The 20,873-nt window shown below is 55.4% G+C and overlaps 1 protein-coding gene across 5 annotated transcripts in view; it reads right to left on the bottom strand.

The window, feature by feature from the left end:
• Positions 1–3,283: 3,283 nt before the first annotated feature.
• The window catches only part of PPARD (peroxisome proliferator activated receptor delta), an 89,271-nt gene continuing 71,681 nt past the window's right edge, over positions 3,284–20,873 (bottom strand). For 3 of the 5 annotated variants that reach the window (XM_037052831.1, XM_037052830.1, XM_037052832.1), the window contains 6 exons: positions 18,188–18,418; positions 9,093–9,247; positions 8,147–8,285; positions 6,706–6,908; positions 6,097–6,547; positions 3,284–5,360 (listed from right to left, as the gene is read on the bottom strand). In XM_037052831.1, the coding sequence (XP_036908726.1) occupies positions 5,113–5,360; positions 6,097–6,547; positions 6,706–6,908; positions 8,147–8,285; positions 9,093–9,247; positions 18,188–18,317 (1,326 nt within the window). In that variant the 5' untranslated portion in view covers positions 18,318–18,418 and the 3' untranslated portion in view covers positions 3,284–5,112. Of the gene's footprint in view, positions 5,361–6,088; positions 6,548–6,705; positions 6,909–8,146; positions 8,286–9,092; positions 9,248–18,187; positions 18,419–20,873 lie in introns of those variants that run through there. The other 2 variants (XM_037052833.1, XM_037052834.1) reach the window with 2 other exon arrangements.

Here is a 20,873-nt window from a genome sequence, read left to right as displayed (position 1 = left end):
ATTTTCAGTCAGTTCCCCTACCTTCCCCAAGCAAACTGGGCCCTTCTGGTGCTGATCCCTGTGTGAATGGGTTTGTGTACATTCTAGGTCCCTGCAGGTCTTTCCAACAAACTCTCCTGTGAGTCTGGGAGTCCCTCCTGGCACCTCAACACCCACAGGTGTTTTTAATCCATGTTTTGAGGTTTTATTTCCCAGAGGGACCCTGGGTTGCGTGATCTGTCTTGCAACCAGTTTTGCCTGGCTTATCTGCATGTGAATGTGGGTCCGCCTGGTCCATCAATCGCCTTGCACAGCGTGCCCCTCCACAATCCGCCGCCTCACTGGGTCTGCCCGCTGCCACCCCGCACCAGGGTCTGCCAGAGGCTGCTTTTTTGCCTCGACCCCTCTTCGCCCGGCTGCCCAACTCCACCCCTCCTACCAGTCTGGATGAATGTGTCTATTTTAACTCCTTGGTTGTTAGACTTCCATACAGTTCAATTTTGTCAGTACTGGTTGTTTTTTGTTTCAAAATTTTTGTTGTCCTTATTTTGGTTGTGCAAGGAGGCACAGTGTGTCTACTAAGGCCTCCATCTTGGCCAGAAGTCCCACAGGCACATTTTAACTTCAGTGATTTTGCTGAATTGTTTTTAAGGTTGTTTGTATAAACGTCGGCACTATATGAGAATTTGTATTGCTATTCTTTCCATTCCCCATTTTCTATCTTGATTTTCCTGTGCTAATTGCTGGATAACTTCTCCAGGTCTTTCTTGGTGTGCAATAATGATCTCTTTGGGTATTTCTAGTCTTTTTTTTTTTTAACTCATTGAGTTTTCTTCTTTTTTCTGGAAGTCCTGGATATTTCTTTAAATATATTTGTCTTTCTCTCCTTAAAAAGCAAACTATTCCTTTCTTATTTGACTTGATTTCTTTGTATGTTTAAGAATATGAAACCTCTCCTACACTATCGTCAATGGTTCTACTTCTTTGAAGCCCCAGGGCTCCAATCTCACTGGTTGATGGGCCTGTGTGTTTTCATGCGGGCTTGTTTCCTCACGGCCATCATTTGCAGGAGCTCGCACTGCCTGCACCTGCGCCCCACAGAGGCTTTGTGACTGCTCCTTAAAGCCTGCCCAGGGTGTTCCCCTCTTTTTTCTTCTTTTTTTTCTTTTCTATTTTAAGATTTTAGTTATTCATTGATTTATTTTAGAGAGGGGAAGGGAGGAAGAAAGACAGGGAGAGAAACATTCATGTGTGAAACATCAACTGGGTGCCTCTTATACGGCCCCGATAGGGACCCAATCTGCAACCCAGGCATGTGTCCTGACTGGGAATCGAACCGGTGACTTTTCACTTTGCAGAACAACACCCAAACAACTGAGCCACACCAGTCAGGGCAGGTCCCCTTTCTTTCTCTTTTCCTTCCTTGCTTCCATCCTTTTTTCCCCTTTATTTCCTAAGAATTTTATAAAATTACTGCAAAGATAGTATATTGTAATTCTTTTAGAGTTGCGTTCTTCTTTTTCAGTCTCAGTATTTGATTCATTTGTCCTGAGCATCAGGAAAAAGAGACCAGGTGACTCTACCGATTGTCCCCAAGGTTTTGCCCCTGGGTAGAAAGCATCCCCAAGGGCCTGGATCCATGCAGACCTGGCGACGCCTCCTCCCCGCTGAGTGACCCAGGCTGAGCTGCACTTTGTCACTGCACTGCTCGTAGGGTTACGGTGAATTAGAGGTGGTACAGGCACAATGCCTGGCATGCAGAAGGTGCTTAATATAGAAACTTCCGTTAGCGATGGGAACGGCAGGTGCCAGGTAACAACAGAACCGACGCTTAGCTCCCCGTCTCTGAACTGAGTTACGTTCCTTTGTGCCGTGTGTCATACCCCTGGAGCACTGGGAAGAGGGCTGGCCTTACGCACGGAGCCACAGACCTCAACTGCTTTTCTCCCACCTGGTGGTATGGGAGGGGGTAGGGAGGTGGGAAAAATCAACCAAGCAAACCAGAGGAAGATTCCGTCACAAGCAAGCCCATCACCTTCAGAGGTGCCCCTGTTCCAACCATTCCTCCTCCTCTTTCCCTCCTCTTCCCCGGAAAATGTCACTCTCCTGGCTGAGACGAACCATAGGGACCTGACAGTTCAGATGGCTCTGAAGAGCTGGCCAGTGAGAGAAAACAGGGTCAGACTTGACCACCACCTTGGTCTGTGAGTGCCCCCAGCCCCTTGGGCCGCTGCGTGCACTTTGTGCTCATTATTTGCTGGCTCTTGGCTCTTCCACTTGCCCCTCCACCCCACAGGGTAGCCGGGAGTCTGCAAACTACATTTCCTAAACTCCCTTAGCTATTTTTTTTCAGTGACAGGTACAGGCAAGGGACTAGAAGACAGGGAGAAGGGAGACACTGTCCTCCTACCCCAAACTGATGGCACCTGTGGCAGGAGCAGCTGAGTTTGAGCTCGTCTTCTTGCTCCAGTGGCCGGGTCCCGGGGCGCCGGGGCGGCAGCGGAGGCTGCCGACACCCTGGCAGCCTGAGATGCACAGTGGGCCTGAACTGCTTCTAGTCAAACCAGCAGGTGGCTTGGGCTCCGGGGTTTCAGCAGTGTTGGTGGGTATTTTAGCTTCGATGGCCTCCTGATAACATTTTCCGTCCAGCCCCAGGGGTTAGTGGCTTCCCGCAGTTACCAATGCCTGGATCTTTCAGTTCCTTCAATATTTTTGTAAAGACCCCCTGGAGTAAACTCCCCATTTTGGAATACTCAGCAGTGACTGTTTTCTGACTGGACGAGCCCCGAGACGCAGCTTGGCCTTGCCTCACACTGCAGCCCGGCCGGCTGGCTGCCAAGGGCTGGGTTCCCTGGAGCCTCTGTGGAGATGGCGCCCCGGGGAGTAAAGGAGAAAACCGGGTGTTGGCTAAGGAGGAAAACCCTGATCTTTTGTGTGGGCACAAAACTGAGTGATGACAGTGAATGACAAGCTTTGGGTGTGCAAGGCCCACATCCCGCTCACAGCTGGGGGGGTGGGGATGCCTCTCTGAGACCCTTCAGAGACCCTCCCCCCAGCCCCGGTGTGTCTTGCTGCCTGCACACCCGCAAACTTCTCTGTGCTCCGCAGCCCTTGCTGACAGAAGAGCAGCGGGGAGCAGAGTGGGGGGGAGACGAGGAGCTCCCGCAAGCCAGACTCTGCCGGCTCTCGTGGCTCCAGTCCCATCTGCCCACTGTCTCCTCCCCTGTTCAGTGGGTACGGAGAGTAAGACACATCAGCCCCCCAGAAAACACATGCAGAGAAGTGACTCAGCCTAAGTCGACTCTTAAATAATTAGTTCCCATTTATTTAAAGTTTCACCGGTCTGTGTACACTATTTATATTAAAAACACAGGAAATGAGGGCTCCTAGCAAAAATATACATTTCCATTTTGGAGATTGTTCAGACACTGAGAAGAGCTGTACTCTCAGCACTAAGGTGGGAGGGGACCCCGGCCTGCACCCCTGGTCAGCCGTGGTGGGGATGGGAGAGGGAAGAATCTTGCCAGCAGGGAGTGACCTGGGACAGGGGAGGCCACCACACCAGCAGGGACAGACCTGGGACATTTGCCCCAGGGCTGTAGTCAGACAGAAAGGCCCCTTTCGAAGGAGGATCACAGGACCCAGGAAGCCTGGGCTCTAACCCCAGGTTCTCAGAGACCCCAGTCAGTCCCTCCCTGCAAAGGCAGCCCAGGCCGCCCTCCTGCTCAGACAGCACCTTCAGCACCTTGTCTGCGGCACTGAGGGCACCTGGGAGGGGTGGGGAGGGGCAGGGACCAGAGGACCCTGTCACCAGGGGCTGTGCAGGGAGGGTTCCAGGTGACCAGCTGGGCTGAATACCGGGAAAGGGAGGGCAGCAGAGCTGTTGGGACAGACAGATGTCTCAATAAATAGGCTCAGGTCATCCCTGGCACCTTCCCCTGTGAGTAGGTGCTGGGCTGACTCACGGGACACCACTGCAGACCAGAGATCTGGCCCAGCCCTGGGAATGGGCAAAGCTCTGCCTGCAGCCCTACAGGCCCCTCTGGGGGCACACCTGCCTGGGGGCGGGGGCAGGGCTGCGGATAAAGTGAATTCAGTGCTTGTGCTGGAGTGGCGGCTCCGGGAGTGTGCGAGGCATGAGCGTCTCCTGCCTGGACAGAGGAACCGTCGTGCGTGAGGCCAGGCCTGGCCTCAGGGAGGGAGGTGACGGCCATGGCGCTAACAGGCAGGCCGAGGCTGCTGCAGACTGGTGGGGGGTGAGTGCTGATGGAGGGCCAACCCTGAGGCCTGCTCACTGCTTCCCCACCAACCTCTAACTCCCTTAAGACTCGCTCCTCTTCATGGGGGTTTGGGGCTCCCGCCTGCAGGGAACCCACCTCCTTCCAGGCTGGGGACTGGTCCCCCAGCAGCCAGCGCAGGGGCCATCAGCAACACTGGCCTGGAAGACAGGTGAAAAGAAAAAGTGTGTTGGTGTGAATGGGGCTGGAGGGGTCAGGGGGTGCCAGCCTCAGCCTTAGGAGGGCAGATGTCTCAGGGAGGCATCCTGGCCTTCAGGGCAGGGGCCCAGTGACGAGGGGGCCACTGCTGAGTCAGCCCAGGTGCTGTTCAGCTTCCCCAGGAAGCTGGGCCCAGGGCTTAGTGTTTCTCTGGATGGCTCAAGTCCTTGCAGTGCAGACGGGAGCAGCACGAGGCCCCCACCCCGTAGGAGACGGTCGGTGCAGAGAGCAGGCCCCGCTCCCTTCGCACCAGGGGCAGGGGCAGAGCAGAGGTCCTGTTCTGTGCTGCCGGTGAAAGGACACAGACTGTCTCAAAGAAAGAGAAGGAGGCACACACGGGAACAGGGAGAAAGGGAGGGTGAGGGAGGAAGGAAAAGGGAAAGCTGTGGGAAGAAAGGGAAAGAGCAAAGACATCAGGGAAGAAAGAGCAACTAAGAGGGAGAGGGAGGAAGGGAAAATAGGAGGCGAGGCGTGGGTCTGTTCACATGAGTGTGACCCCGCTGCCCCGGGCGGCAGCGCAGGCTGAGCCCTGGGGGGCAGCCAGCAGGAAAGTCCCATGGTGGCCCCGTCCCAGCGCTGTCCGCCTGCCCCTGGCTCTCGGCTCCCGGAGGCCTGCTGGGAGGCCCGGGCGAGCCCTTCAGTACATGTCCTTGTAGATCTCCTGGAGCAGGGGGTGCAGCGATGTCTCCGTCTCTGTCTTCTTGATCCGCTGCATCATCTGGGCATGCTCGGTGACCAGCTGCCGCAGGTCAGCCATCTTCTGCAGCAGCTTGGGGAAGAGGTACTGGGCGTCGGGGTGGTTGGCATGCAGGTGGAACTCGAGGGCACGCAGGATGGTGTCCTGAATGGCCTCCACCTGTGACACATTCATAAGGCCTGGCCGGTCTGTGGGGACACAGGGCAGAGGTGTGGGAGGGAGCAGGCACACTCCGGGGTCTCAGAAGGGCAGAGGAGCTCCCCTAGCCCACCCTGAGTTGGGGACCTGGCCCAGGGGCAGCAGACCTCCTTGCTGAGGCGGCCCTAGCCCCATCCTGCCAGCGGTCACCTCACTGAGTGTCCTTGACCCCCATTTCCCTGACCAGTCAGTGCAGCATCATGGCTATGAGACTCACTGCCTGATCTACACCCTGGCCCTGCCGGACCAGTGGCAAGGCCCTAGGCAGCCCCCTCAGCCCCTGGCCTGTCCCTCCCCTGTAACCGGGGACACAGGAGTGCCCGTGCACAGGGAGGTTGTGAGGGTCAAATGAGTGACCAGCTAGAGAAAGGAGCTAGGACCGGGCCTGGCTCACAGTGGCTCTTGGCCGCTGTCAGCATGATTTGTATTACAATTATTGTGTTGGAACAGAAAATGTTGGTAAAACACAGAAAACTTCACTGCCACCAGAAACAGGCCCTATCGCCATGCTGGTGCACGTCCCTCCGGTCTTTTCCCTGTGTCATCTGCACCTACGTAGGACAGAGCTGCCCCTGTGTGCAGTTGGTGCCTCGCATGACCCACTGCCATCATCACACAGACGCCGCTCCCTGCGGCCCGGGCTCAGGCTGGGCACCCTATAGGAGGGCCGGGTCCTCAGTGGGGCTGGCTGTGATGGGCTGGCCCACCAGCCTCACCCTCACTTACCTCCACACAGAATGATGGCCGCGATAAAGAGAGCCAGGTCACTGTCGTCAAGTTCCAGGGCATTGAACTTGACAGCAAACTCAAACTTGGGCTCGATGATATCACTGAAGGGCTTTCGGAGGCTGCGCAGAAACTCACGGGTGACAAAACCAGTGCCATTGGCCACCAGCAGCCCATCCTTGTTGACAATGGAGGCCAGCATGGCGAAGATGGCCTCGTGCACACCGTACTTGAGAAGGGTCACCTGGTCGTTGAGGAAGAGGTTGCCGAAGCTGGGGATGCTCTTGGCGAACTCGGTGAGCTCCCGCACAGTCTCCACCGTGGTGCACTGGCAGCGGTAGAAGACGTGCACGCTGATCTCCTTGTAGGGCGGCAGGCCGTTCACCAGCTGCTTCCACACCAGGCCCTTCTCTGCCTGCCACAAGGTCTCGATGTCGTGGATCACAAAGGGCTGAAAACCAGGCCCCATTAGAGGCCAGGCGCGGGGACCCCGCCCATGTGCTCCCCATAGCCCCTGGCTGTACAGCGGAGCTGGGGAGAGAGGGGTCTGGTTCTCCCAGGAGTGAGGCAGGCGGCCGTGGGGCCTGGAGCCAGGGCGGTGACACTCACCGCCGTGTGGCTGGTCTTGCCAGTGAGGATGCCACGGGCCTTCTTTTTGGTCATGTTGAAGTTTTTCAGGTAGGCGCTGTAGATGTGCTTGGAGAAGGCCTTCAGGTCAGCCACCTGTGGGTTGTGCTGGCTTCCCTCGCTCGCTGACAGCCCCGCCGCCAGCTTTCTCTTCTCAGCCTCCGGCATTCGGCCAAAGCGGATGGCTGCATGGGGAGGGGGGGGGAGGTGGCAATCGTCATCAAGGAGTCCACACAGGTGCCAGCCTCTCTGACCTACTCATCCCTCTACAGGTGCACAGGCCAAAGATGGAGACACAAATTTTAAGCCCAGGGCCCTCAGAAGCTCTAGGGGTGCAGGGACTCAGTCTTCACAGTGCACGGCACACGAGGCCCGGACTCAGAGTGACTGCCCCGTGCTGCGTATTGGCTGGGAAGACGGCCTGTGGCGTCAGAGGCCTGGGCCTCCAGCTCAGCAGCTCACTGACACCCCCGTGACTTCAGGCAGGCTGCTTTATCTTCTTTTCTCATTAGAAAAATGGGGCTGACAATGAAGTCTCACTGGCTTATCAGGACAATTAAATAGTTCCCACTGTAAGCACTTAAAAACTGCAGTTAGTAGTAAGGAAACAGGAAACAAGCCCAGCTTCTCTTAAGAAAAAGGGAGAAGAATTCAGTCAGCTCTGAGGTCTCTGGGAAATCCCCTCACTTCAGCAGAGGAACGGGGCTCGGGCAGATACGCACTGCGGGGAGGGGTCAAACCCCAGACCTGCCAGGGGCCACCTCCTGAAAAAGCTGCAGACAGTGCACTCAGGTCCTGCCACCCTCTAAGACGAAAGGCAGTTAGGGCATCCCCGGGTGAGGACGTTTAAACAAGAGGCTCTCCCTGTCCTCTGGGGGTCTGAGTCAGAGGGGCAAAGAGGGGGCAAAGTCCTTCTCTATGGGGTCTGAAGATAAGACTCTGCAGGATGCCGAGAGGGCGCGCAGGGCAGGCTGTGTCCTAGGAGTGGCTGGGCCCCAGGAAACTCCTGCCTGGCTCCTGGCAGCAGAAACACCTGGTCACTTCCTGGCTCCCACTTGCCCTCGATAACCAAGAAGCACTGAGGGGATGCCAGGTCTTTGTGGGGGCCTCCCCTGCTGTGCCAGGCCACCTGAGACAGGCTTGCGGTCCTGGGGAGTGTTTCCAACAGCAGTGGGGCTAGGGTCAACTCCCACTTCCCTCAGGGCCAGAGGGGGTGGTGACTGCCCTGGCCTGGGACCCATGGTGGACACTGGGCAGCCTGGGGAAGGCAGATCTTGGGCTGGTTTGTGCTGGCTCCAAGACTCAGGGTCCAGAACAGCAAGGTCAGCAGCTGACACTTGGCAGTGCGGGCGCCCCCTTCCTGGGCTCCCTGAAATGGGCTTCGAGCTACGCAGAGCCTGTGCTTGCCCAGGTCGGCTCTCACCGTTGTGCGACATGCCCAGCGCCAGGCATTTCTGGAAGCGGCAGTACTGGCACTTATTGCGGTTCTTCTTCTGGATCTTGCAGCTCCGCTCACACTTCTCATATTCCAGCTTCATGCGGATCGTCCGCCGGAAGAAGCCCTGAGGGATGGTGCACAGGGGAGGAAAAGCCACAGGGAGGGGGAAGCCTGAGGGTCTGCTGCCCTCTGGGGGCCCCACTGTGCACACAGATGTAAAGTTCCTAAAATTTGGAAGGGGTGGGGAATGTTTTTGGAAAGGAGTAGAAGGGAGGTAAACAACAGCACACATCTGTGCTCATCAGGAACTCCATTGTTTCTTTTTTGAAATAGTCAAAATAATATGCCACATTCACTTTAAATGCTCCTTTGTTAGTTTGGTAACAAGCTATATAGTGGCTAACTTGATTTATTCCTAAATGTAACTGGTTCTATGTATTTTTCTAGGTTTAATACAATGTGAAATTTTGATGGGTGTGCACTTAGGAGGAAGAACCCAAAAGCACCACTGAAAAAAGAAATGTAATGATTCCTTTTTTTTCCCTCCTCAAAGAGCTCCCTCAGGCTTTGAAGGGCAGACCCCCCCCCAACCCCGCCCCCCGACCTCTGGAAGGCTCAGGAAGACACCTCAGCCCAAGCCCCTGGTTCGGTCCACCTGTCTTTTCCAGCCAGGTCCCCAGGGGGCGCACGCAGCCCAGGGAGCCCAGAAGTGGCTGGATCAGCCCTGTAGGAGGCCAGAGGGCAGCCCCGACACAGGTACCCCACCCTCCAGCAGGACCCAGAGCAGAGGCTTGGCATGGGCCCCAGACCCTGGCTGTGGCCCAGGCGGGAATCCCACAGTGGGTATATTCGGGGACCTGCCCCTGGGCAGGGAAAGCCTTTCTAGCAGGTTAATTTACCAGGTCACCACAGCCCTGCCTGCTGCCCATACCTTGCACCCCTCGCATGCGTGAACGCCGTAGTGGAAGCCTGATGCCTTGTCCCCGCACACGCGGCACTCCATGTTGAGGCTGCCACACGAAGCGCCGTCACAGCCCGTCTGCAGCTGGTCCAGCAGTGAGGGTGGGGAGGAGCTCCGGGAGAGGTCTGCGGACACAGTGTGGGGGCTTTGCATTCTGCCCGGCCAGGCCCATGCCCCCCCACTCTCACGGCCTCGGCTCAGCCAAGAGCTGTGTGGCTGTGGAAGGCAGCCGCTCTGAGGACAGGTTTCTTCCTCTAGAATGTGGGCTTAGAGACAGCTTCTCTGGGAGGATGGCGAAGTTGCCAGAGCATCCCCCAGAGCTGACCCACAGCAGGTGTTCCCGAAATGGTGTCTACCTCTGCCTGGGGTAGGTTAGAGCCTTCCTGGGCTGAACTCACCCTCGGGGAGGAGAGGGTGTGGAGGCATGGTTCTGACTGAGGAGGGCAAGGGGGAGGAAGCAGACGGAATCTCTTTAAACTGTCCTTAGGAAGTGGCCCTGTTGGGGTCGTGTGGAATGCTGTGCAGATGGCAGAGCGCAGACCTGTGCCGAGGAGATCTGATTCGTGCACCAACTCCAGGGATGCCAGCGAGGGGTCCAGCCCAAGGCCCAGGATGGCCACGAATGGGGTCCAACACAAAGTCGTAAATTTACTTAAAACATTATAAGATTCTTTTTGTGATTACATGTCGCAATGTATTTAACATGTGGCCCAAGGCAACTCTTCTTCCAGTGTGGTGCACAGAGACCAAACGGTTGGACACCCCTGCAGGGATCTCCCAAGAAGCTCAAATTCATTCCCATGAAACTTGCTCGTGTAGAGAGCATAGGTATCAGTCACACTGACAGGACCGCACACTGAATTTCCACGAGTGTTTTTCAATTAAATGTACAATGTTTGAACCAGGTGCTGAGTGTTAGCAAGGAAAGCAGCTGCCCGTGGCAGTGGCTTCAGGGTGTACAGACCGTCGGGCGGCGTCGTAAGAACTGCTGGGAGCCTCTCCTGAATCCCTGCCTTGGACACTCAGAAGTGCGCACCTCCCTTGGAAAGGGGACCTGCACCGGGCCCCCATCTCCTGGCCACCAGCCCAGGGCTACAGGACCTCACTGCCTGTCCTGCCTCTGCCGCGCTTGCCTGCCGATCTGCTGTTCTCTGCTCTCTTCCCTGAGGACCGAGCAACACCCTCAGGGGCAGGGTCCGGACCTCAAACCAGAGAATCGGTGGCTTAGAGTGGAGAGCTCTAAGGACGACCCCAGCCATGACAATAAGCTCAGATTTAACATTTTCTGCTCTGAAAAAAAGCCAATTTTCCTCACCATGGAGTAACCTCCAAAGTGCACCCCACTTCTCCTACCCCCACTCCAGGTCCTGGGGGAACAGGAGGAAAGCCTCCTGTCTGCAACAGGCCCTGCCCTGGACATGGAAGGGGAGCATAAGCACCAGAGCACAGCAGAGGACCCGGCAGACGGCACAGGGGTAACGAAGCCCAGGTTCCTAAAACGGCCTGCCCTGTGCCAAAGCCTCAGCTCCCAGCCTCCAGTCATCCAAGGAGCGTACTCCACCCCCAGCACAGTCCACAGACGGGGGGGGGGGGGGGGGGGGGGCAGTGGACTTGAAGACTGCAGCCTGGGAGGAGGGGGAGGCCACTTTGGACCGCTCAGAAGTCTTTTTTGGGTAAATTTGAAGATTTTATTTATTTAGAGAGAGGGGAAGGAAGGGAGAAACATCAATTGGTTCCCTCTCACACACCCCCACCCGAGGACCTGGCCCACAACCCAGGCATGTGCCCTGACTGGGAATCAAACCCACAAACTTTGATTTACGGGACAATCCATTGAGCACACCAGTCAGGGCTGCTCAGCAGACTTTTGACACCACCTGCTGGCCTGTGTTTTTCCGCAGCTCTGGCGCCCCCACTAGAACATAAGGACCAGGGGGCAGACACTCAGTGACTGTGGAATAAGTAGTCCTTGAGCTGCCAGGGTGTCCTGGCCCAGCACCACCTGGCTGGGGGGAGCACTGCCACTCCTGGAGATGTTAAACTGGGGCCGAGGAAGTCACAGTCCCAGCTGCTGGGAGGAGATGAGGTCGCACAGAGACCCTGTGTAGAGGCTGGCGCAGATGCTGGCCCAGGCCGTGTGGGCTGTGTGCATGGGCACTGATCTCTCTAGAGCTCCAAGCCCCTTCCACAGGCACCAGTCACCTCAGAGTGTTCCCACTTTTGGTGCTTCCCCGTTCTCCTGGCCCTGGGGCTCAGCAGTTATCAGTCGCTTGGCTGCTCTCGGTGCTGCGTGTAGCAATGCCACTCTCTTTCCATTCAGCAGACATTTGATGGGCGCCTGCTGTGTGCAGGACAGGACCCAGACCCTGCCCTCAACTGGCTGAGGTAAGAAAACACAGCGAGTGGCCACACTGGCCAGCCGAGGGGCAGGTGGGGTGGTGCACAGCTGCAAAGGAGCCACCACCGGGGCCTGAGGTGGTCAGGGAAGGTGACTGCTCCCCTCTCTAGCTCAAGGGTATGTGCTCTGGATGAACTCCCAGCCGGCCTCCAGGCGCTGAGACAGCAGTCTCGGAAGAACATGGCTCAGGAGCCATGCAGCCCGTCAATCAGTGTCCTGTGCTCACCACCCAGCTCTGCCCTCTGCGCCTCAGTTTCCTGCTCTGTCAAAGAGGGGTGGCAATGGTGTCTGTCTCAGGGTTGCCTCACTGTGAGGCACCCAGGAGTTAATACAGAGAAAGCTCTTGGAACTTGGAAGTGCTGTGTAAATATCAGTTTATGAGGGGGACCTCCCAAACCCAGAATTTATTTATAAAAAATGACTTATTCTCACATGTTTAAACTTCAGTCACCTTCCAAGTCCCCTCCATTTGGTGCAATCAGCACGCCTATTGAGGTTTTTCCCCACTGCTCAAAATGGCTTTTGAACTCATCAATTTTGATGCCGTTTAGTGCTCCTGCCATTTTTTGTCTCACTTTTTCCACATTAGCCAAACATTTCTCTTTGAGGACTTTTTCACCCTGGTAAACAACAACATCAAAAATCGCTCAAGGCGAGATTGGGTGAACAGGGAGGGTGGGGCATGGGGGTCATGCCATTTTTGGTCCCAAACTGCTGAACACTCAGTACAGTGTGGGCAGGTGCACTTGTAAATCACCCATCATGAAATGGGCAAGTGCATAGAAGTCTTCAAAAAAAAATTCACTCTAGCCAAATGCAGCCTCTCACAACGCCACCAGCTGGTCTACTGGTACAGATGGGTTCCTAGAACCCTCACCCAGCGGGGGAATCCTGCACTACAAGGGGCCCACACTCCAGATGATAAATCCAGGTTCTAGGGGTTCCCCCTTGTAAGTTCAGTGATGCTCACTAGAAAGCTGCGATCCTGCAGTTTGCCAGTGGTGTGCCCCACACAGGCAGGGACCATCCTTGCCTCTTCTCTTCCTTCTGGTTCTCTCTCTCCCCCCACAGCTTCATAGAAACCCAGGGCATGTGTATGTGTGGAGAGGATGTCTCTCTGCTTATGAGAACTGGAGCACCCCCAGGACAAGACCTAACCTCCTCTCGTGTCATCTGGCCTGCTGCTGGCCCCTGGCTCAGGGGCGTCAGGACTACCCCAAACCCTGGAAGAAGCCAAGATGCCCAAGCCCTACTAGCCACTTAGCCAGAGCTCTGGACAGTGAGGAGAGAGCCGGGGCAGGAGTCACAGAGGGGCCCCAGTCAGTGGGGGAGCCAGGAGATGCCCTGCCCCAGGTGGTGGACAGGAGCAGGCTGCTGAGCCTGAAAGCAGTCGCAGAGGCCTGGCAGTCTGGGTGATAAGGGCATCCCCTGCCTATTGAGGGGAATAAGAAAACACTAATAACTGACATGCAAGGCAGAGAGAGGCAGAGGAGGGGAGGTGCTAGGGTGAGCAGAAGTGTACACACCCCACAGGGAGAGCTTTTGCTGGGGACTGTACTGGGGATACTGAAGGGATGGTAACAGGGGGATGAGTTTTCCAAAGATAAAGGTTCTGTTTCTCCCCGATTAACTACCTGGCTTAAGGGTTCACCTTCAAACCCCCATCACGTCCTACCTGAAAGCAATGATGGCAGGGTGGCCCCATTCTAGGCACCAGGTTCTGAAGGCCCCCTTACCTCCCACGAGCTCCTAGTGGGACACTGGGGTTCCGAGACCCTCCTCTACACTGGCAGACCCCCTGCCTTGGTGCCCCTCTGCATGCCAGGTGGAAAAGACCCCGAGCTCGCCATTCAAAGGCCGTCTGCCTGCACAGCCACTCTCTGCAGCCAGGCACCCACCTTCCTTTGCTCTCAGGAAATGCACTCGCCCACCCTGTTGGCCCTCACATGGGCCATTAGCTCCGCCTCTGATACTCTGTAGCCACGTGTTGTCTGACCCTCACCCCACAAATATCTCCTACCTTTACTACCCCCAGGAGGGGAGGAGAAAGGACCAGCCTTTATGGGTCACCCACTAAATGCCGAGTATGTTACAAGTGTCTGTATGCCTGTTAGTATCATTTCATGTCACTTTGGAAGACAGTACTGCACCATGTAAAGATGAGGAAACTGAAGCTCCATGTGGTTATGGGATCTGCCCAAGGTCACCTGCCTATACATGGTGGGACTGGAACTTGAACCTAGACCTGAGTCTCCTGCAAAGGCTGTGTGTCTGCACCAATCACATCTCTCTTAGCACATGCCTGCTATGTGCTAGGCACTCCACCGGACTTTACATTATTAATCTTGTGAACCTCAAGACAACCCTTCCAGCAGGTCTTTTTACCCCCATTTTACAAGGAAAAAAAGGGGGGCTCAGAGGCTAAGTTACATGCTGACAGTGGCTCTGATGGTTAATTTTCTGTGTCAGCTTGGCCAGGACATGGTGCTCATGGTACCCAGTTTTTGGTCAAACACCAGGACAAATGTTGCTGTGAAGGTATTTTTTATATGTGATTAACATTTAAATCATTACTCTCCATCAAGTAAGTAGGCCTCCAAAAGGAAGAAGGAATTCTGTCTCCAGATTGCACTTGGACTTGAGCTTCAATATCAACATCCCTCTGGCCTGTCCTACAGAATTTCAACTTGCCAGCCCTCACAAATGCCTGAGCCAATTCCTCAAATCTCCCACTCTCTCTGTTTCTCTCCCTTTCTCACTCTCTCTACACACACACACACACACCCCTATTAGTTCTGCTTCCCTAGAGAACCGTAAAACAGTGGCAAAGTGAGATTCGTACCCAACGCTTGGGGCTGAGGTCTTACCCTTGCACTCCACAACACCCCGTACTTACAAACACGTGTTCACTACCACCGACCAATCATTTGTGGTTATGATAAACAAGACACACTGCTGGTGACCATGACACTATGCCATTATTCACTGTTTGGATTCAGCATAAACACTAGCCCCTCACCCCGAGAGGGAAGGATCTCTGATTACAAATCCAGCAAACGCACTGCTGACCTTGCTGACGTCACTGTGCTTGGCTGAGAGTGCTCGGCCTATCTGTCTCCATCGCTAGAGGCATGCTGTTGTCAGCACTGTGACGGGAGCCAGGAGGGCAGCCTTCTCTGTTTATTTGCTGGCACAACCCCATAGGCAAACAGCTTCTGAAGCCAGGACCGACTCTGCAGGACTCGGGGGCTGGTTACCCGGCAGCCTCCTTACTTCAGTTGTCCTGTTTGCCTGGGCCGTGGGCTCCTCAGGGCAGCTACCCAGCCTGGTCCTCCATTGAATGGCTGCCTGGGTACCCACCGAGTATTTGCTGAGTGAGGGGAGCTGCCAAGGCCAAGAGGAAGGACATTGTATCTTCTCAGCCCCATACCCAGGCCCCAGGCCTCTTTGTCAGTGTGGCTGGGACGTTCATCGCTGGAGCAGGACAGGACAAACACAGAAGCGGGCTATGAGCACCAGCTCCAGCTGCCCCTGCACCTTCTCTCCCCACCCAGCTGGGGGCTCTGGCCATGTCAGTTTCCTTGATGCTGAGTGCTAATGATGAGGCCTGTCCTGCCTGCCTCCCAGTGGGAGGGGAGGAGGGGTCCAGCAGCTGCGGAGCTGGGTCCAGACAGAGATGCACTTCAGCGCAGAACCTCTGGAGCGTTGAGGGCAGCAAACCATGCAGCCTTCCTGCCATGTCAGGCTTGAGCTGCATCTATCCTCACGGGTCTCTGAGGGGACTCCAGAGGTCAAGTCATAAATTAATGGGGTGAGGCAGGGAACTGGCAGGTGCTCAGACCTGTGCTGTGTTGGACAGCACCACTTACTGCTCACCTGGCTGGCCCTTGAGGCAGGCAGGACACAGCCTTTGAGGTGGAGAGACCGTGGCATGGAGCGGGCCGCAGCTCACGTGGCCGAACTGGGACTCCTGCCTGGTGTGTGTGATCCCCGACACAGACAGGAGGAGGCACTGCTCCAGTGCCCCTCACCTGCTGGGCTTTTAAAATTTTTATTTCTTTAACTTTTAAAATAAAAGCAACATAATTGCTCTTTAAAGTATGGGAGTATTCCAGGCTTGTTGGGAAAAATGCATTAGGGTGTAGGGCATCTTATGGCAGACCCTCTCTACCCACAACCCCTCCTCCGAGTCAGCCCCGCTCGTCCTCTGTGTCAGCACCTACAGACCCGCCTTCCCCTTTATAATGACTGGAGCATCCCACAGCGTGGCTCTACCACAGTTCACACACCCAGCTCCCACAGACAGGCACTTTCCTTTTTTTGCTTTTTGAACAGTGCTACGGGAAACGCAGTGAGCGAGTGTTTACGGGGGACGTGCTCCCCAGAAGACTGGGGCTGAAGGGACGCACATAGAAGTGCTGGCCGCTGCTGAACTGCCCGCACCCCACAGCGGCTGCAGGCCAGGTCCTCATGCTCTGGCCAACACCGCCCTCCCTGCCACCCTCATCTGGGGATATTGTCTTTGACTGATGAGTGGACTGGAAAATGTGTTGTGTTTTCTAGCCATTTGCATTTGTCCTACTGAGAATTGCCTGCTTCTATCTTTCTGTCAGGTGGTTTGTCTTATAGACTTTGTGGGAAATTTTATATATTGTGTCTTTAACATGTAGTGATTATGTTAACCCTCCTTTTTGAATTACTGAACAAGGAAGTCCTTCTACCCCCACTTCACTGATTTATTGATAAATGGAATCTCTCAAACATGGGCGGCTGGGCAAATTCTTCCCCAGACATCTCCCCGTGTGCCCTAAACCCCACCAATAAAAGTCCCTGGATGCCATGACTATGCCTGCCCGGCCCTGCCCATGCACCAAGGCGCCACACTCTGGCCTGCATGTGAACAGCAGCAGCAGCACTTGGGGAGGCGGTCCCCACAAGGGTCTAAGGATAGGACGTTAGTCTTCAAGCAACTTCTGTGTGCCTGGGCCCAGATGCAGGGATGGGGTGGGCCAGGGCAGGCAGTGAGGCCACAAACCCGGGTCCTCTCTTCCCTTTCACTGTCTTTTGACGTCCTCGGTGACATCGCTTGCTCATTCTTAGCTCCCAGGGTCTTCCCTCTGGATCCTGACCCTCCTCCCCTGTGTCAGGCTCAGAACAGTAGGTTGTTACCGACGAGTGACTGACCTCTTCTGGCTGGGTCTCCAAAGCCATCCCAGCCAGCAGCCAACCAACAAGGGGCAGGCTGCCCTAGAGCAGGGTGACGTCACACTCATTTCACTGGGGGCCACACCAGCCTCGAGGTTGCCTTCAAAGGGCGGAATGTAATTTTAGGACTGCATAAATGTAACTACTCCTCACTAGGTCAAGGGGCTCGGTGCTGTTGCCGGGTAGAAATAAGGTGCTGGGCGGAGAAAACAAGGTGGAGTGCCATTTGGCCCGTGGGCCTTGTGTTTGTCACCAGTGCTCTAGGGGACGGGGAATACCTTCTTTTGGGTCCTAAAATCACATAAGCTTACTTTGGTCACTCCAGGGTGTCTGGGTGGGGTCAGGGGGCTCGGGTGACAGCTCTCCCCTCACTCTACCCCACCATGTGCCCTGAAGAGGAAGAAACTCTGCAAAACCCCAGACTTGCTCTGCAGGTTCAAAGCAGCATGACTCAAGGATTCGGGGCTCTCTGAGGTGGCGTCCAGAAAGGAGCCTGTGCTACCTAAACAGCATCCCGTCCCCCACCTTAACTCAGACACCATCCACCTCCTTCTCCCCACACAGGCACAGGGGTCCAGGGCCCATCCTGATGAGACAGGCCTACTCCTCTGCTCGGACTCAGCACCTACGGCCAGGATCTCCATCAGCTGAAGCCAGCAGCCAGCTCAGGGCATCCCCTCCTGGCGGTATATCCTGACCCTGAGGGTCCCACTGTAGGAGGGAGCAAGGAGCAGCTGGATGTGACGCGCTCAGGTAGAGGGAGAGAAGAGCAGCTGGGAAGACGGGGCAGGGAGCAGGGAGAGCCAAGGGCTGAGAGAGGGGGATCTGGGAGTCCTTGCAGGTGGTCACAACCTCATGAGGATGAGGATGATGACAGAGTACAAGATACCAGAGGAAAACGTCTACACTGTGGCTGACCGAGGACGGATAATGGGGAACCAAGAAGGGAGACAAGAGAAGCTAAAAACTGACTGCACAAAAGTATTATTAATTATAGTTGTTCAGATTAATGGCTCAGCACTTTGCCTAATCATGGCACAGCTCGGTCAGGTGCATAGTTAGCAGCTGATTGGCTGAGTCGAACATTCGGAGGGATCATGACAATCACAGGTACAGTGACCTTTCTAGCGTGTTGTTGATGCAGCTGGGTCCCAGATCCCTTGTGGCAGTAGTGGAGTGATGACGACAACATGCATGACACATGCGAATTCAGGTCATTCTCACAAAAGCCCATGTATAGACCCATCACATCCCCTATGAGCCCTGCCTGTTTCACAGAAAGAAGAGGGCGCTTGCCCGAGGCACGGCCGCCAATGAGCAGCACAGCCGGGGTGTGAGCCCAGGTTGCCTGGCTCCAGGTCTTAACCGCTCTGCTGCTCTGCACTCCCACGAGGCTGTGTGCGAAAGGCCCGTCCTACCCAGCATGACTCTCCGTGCCGTGTTCCCACCCACCCCTCCTCACCTGCACAACTGCTGGAAGGAAGCGAGTGCTCTGGTCCTCCATTGAGCTCAGGGGCTCCTTGGGCCTCTGCCGCTTCTTCTTTCTCCTCCTCTTCCCGGACCTCAGGGGCTTCCTCCGGTGGCTGCTCCATGGTTGACTCCCCCTCGGCGCCACGCCTGCAGGCCAGGTCATAGCTCCGGCATCATCTGAGTCTGAATGCAGATGGACCTCTAGAGCACAGTTCCCATCAGCCTGGCCAACGGGAATGACAGGAAGAGGATGAGAGGGTGGTGGGCGTGGGCCAGAATTAAGGGCTACCATCTGGGGGGACCCTATGGGAGTTCCCGTTCTGTTGCCTCAGAGCAGGAACACCTCACCCTGCAGTATGATCCCATAATCTCCTCTCCTTGCCTAAAAGTCACTTCCCCTCCCACCCGTCGCCCACTGGACCCCTGCAGCAGGTCTGTGGGACTCAGAGCACTCTTTGTCAACCAGCTAGGGGTGACACCCCTGTGCCACCTTCCCCTGCCTCCTCGGGGGCACTCTGCTCCCTGAATCTTCAGGAGACACACGAGAATGACTTCGGGGGCTTTCAAACGCTCCAGTTCCCCTGGAGATCCTGATAAGCATCACGCCTCCCAGCCCCTGTCCTGTCCCCACCAGTACCCACACCCAGGAACCACTGCTCTCCAAAGCCACCCTTCGTGAAGGGAGTGTCCGGGTACGGATAAAAGACATGAGCCCACGCTGGGCTCAGCCACGACTGACAGACCTGCAACCAGACCCTCAGCGGCAGAGCTATCAGGCAAGGGGAGATGTGCTCTGTCCTGGAATCTTCCCAAAGGTGGGCTACTAGATGGTGACCCCCACGTCTATCATCACCCAGGAGGAGACGGTTCCCACCCTCAACAACTAAGACACTGCCCACAAATGCCACAGTCATCGGTGCTGAGACCCTGAGGTGCTGTGGGAGGGTCTTCCCGTCAGGGAGCCGGAGGAGATGCCCCGAGAGTAGGGAGGGTCTTGACCAGGGGCGGTGCATGGAACGCCTCTTGGGGATACAGCTTGAGAAAAGACTCAGAGGCAGCACAGTGAGGAACGGTGTGGGGTCCTGTGGCTGGGGAGTGGGTTGCAGTAGGGGAGAGAGGATCTGGTGGGATGGCTGGGAAGATGGGTTGTACCCAGGCATGTGCTTCAATACCCTGGCCCTGGGAGTGAAACTGAACTCTGTCCCATATCAGGGCAGGCCTAGAAGGCTTAGGAGCAAAAAATACCTGCTTTACAGAGATTCCAGCATCTGTGGAACCCTTATCTTGGATGTCCCCACACAGCTCAAATGCAACATATCCCAGCAGGAACCACCATCTTCCCCCAAACCTTTCCTCTGTAATTCCTACTCTAGTGACTCACATGCCCATGCACCTACTTATCAAAGCCAAAAGGTAGCAATCACCTGAGATTCCTCCCTCTCTCTCACCCTGCCCTAGGCTTGCAAATGTGGCTACACTGGAATCCTGGGGAGTTTTTAGAAATATGGGTATCTGGGTCCATCCCCCCAAATTCTCATTTAATTGGTTTGGGAGCAGCTTGGACACTGGTATTTTTATTTTATTCCCCTGATGGTTGTAATCATTCCTCTCCAACAGGACTTCACTGTCCCCTGCTTGAACAGACACAGGACCCTCTCAGATGGTCTCTTGAAGGCAGTTTGGAAACTCAGCCCTCGAGTCTAAGAGCCAGGGATCTGGGAATCTGTAGGTCTGGGGGCACCCTTGTGGATCCCAAGAAGGGATTCAGTTCACCAAAGGAGGAGGCAGTGACACATCAAGGAAGGACAGAAGAGGCGCCAGGGCAGACAGCGGGGCAGTGGGCGGAGGCAGGAGATACTCAGGACAGCCCAGTGTCTCAGAGCCACAGGAAGGGCTGTCTTCGGGGGAAGGGGTCAACCAGCTCAAACGCTGCCGTTCTAAGGGTGATAAACTGACACCACTGGATTCAGTGACTGTGAGGTCATCAATGACCTTGCAAAATAAGTTTCAGCAGATACCCTGACTGGTGTGGCTAAGTTGGTGGGCATTGTCTTGCAAAGCAAAACGTTGCAAGTTCGATTCCCAGTCAGGGCTCACGCCTGACTTGCAGGTTCAGTCCCCGGCTGGGGCCCTTGGGAGAGGTGACGACAGATGTTCCTCTCTCTTCCTCCCTCCCTTCCCCCCTCTCTAAAAATAAATAAACAAATAAAATCTTTTAAAAAAATCCACACCTGAGGGTATATTTACAAGTTTCTGCCAAGTGGTTGTGATGGAAACCTGGGCTCTGAAGAATTGGTGGGAGCAAGGAAGCTGGGACAGTGAATGGAGATTAATTTTTTGGTGACTGCACTAGGGAAAGAAATTTGTAAGAACGCACTAGACTGAGAGAGTAGCAAAGCCAGGAAGAGATTTTTTAGAGAAGACAGAACTCCAAGAAGCCGTGGGCAGAGGAGAGGTATGTGGAGAAAGACGATCGGGAGGACTGAAGGAGGGGAAGCCCGGGCAGAAAGACTGATGGGAGGGGAATAATTCCAGGCTGTGGGATGAGGAAAATACAAAAACGCATCATAGCAGTGTGTGAGGGGCGGGTGACGCTCACGTGGTCTCAGTCTGAGAGTAAAAGACGGGACTTGAAGAAGGTGAAGGGCTGGGAGGAGCCACTTTGGCAAACATGATAG

This window comes from Sturnira hondurensis, unplaced genomic scaffold (assembly GCF_014824575.4).
Source record: "Sturnira hondurensis isolate 20B ecotype Veracruz unplaced genomic scaffold, ASM1482457v3 Scaffold0007578, whole genome shotgun sequence".
NCBI lineage: Eukaryota > Metazoa > Chordata > Mammalia > Chiroptera > Phyllostomidae > Sturnira > Sturnira hondurensis.
Note: the sequence above shows the minus strand (reverse complement) of the source record. Positions and strands in the feature narration are given on the sequence as shown.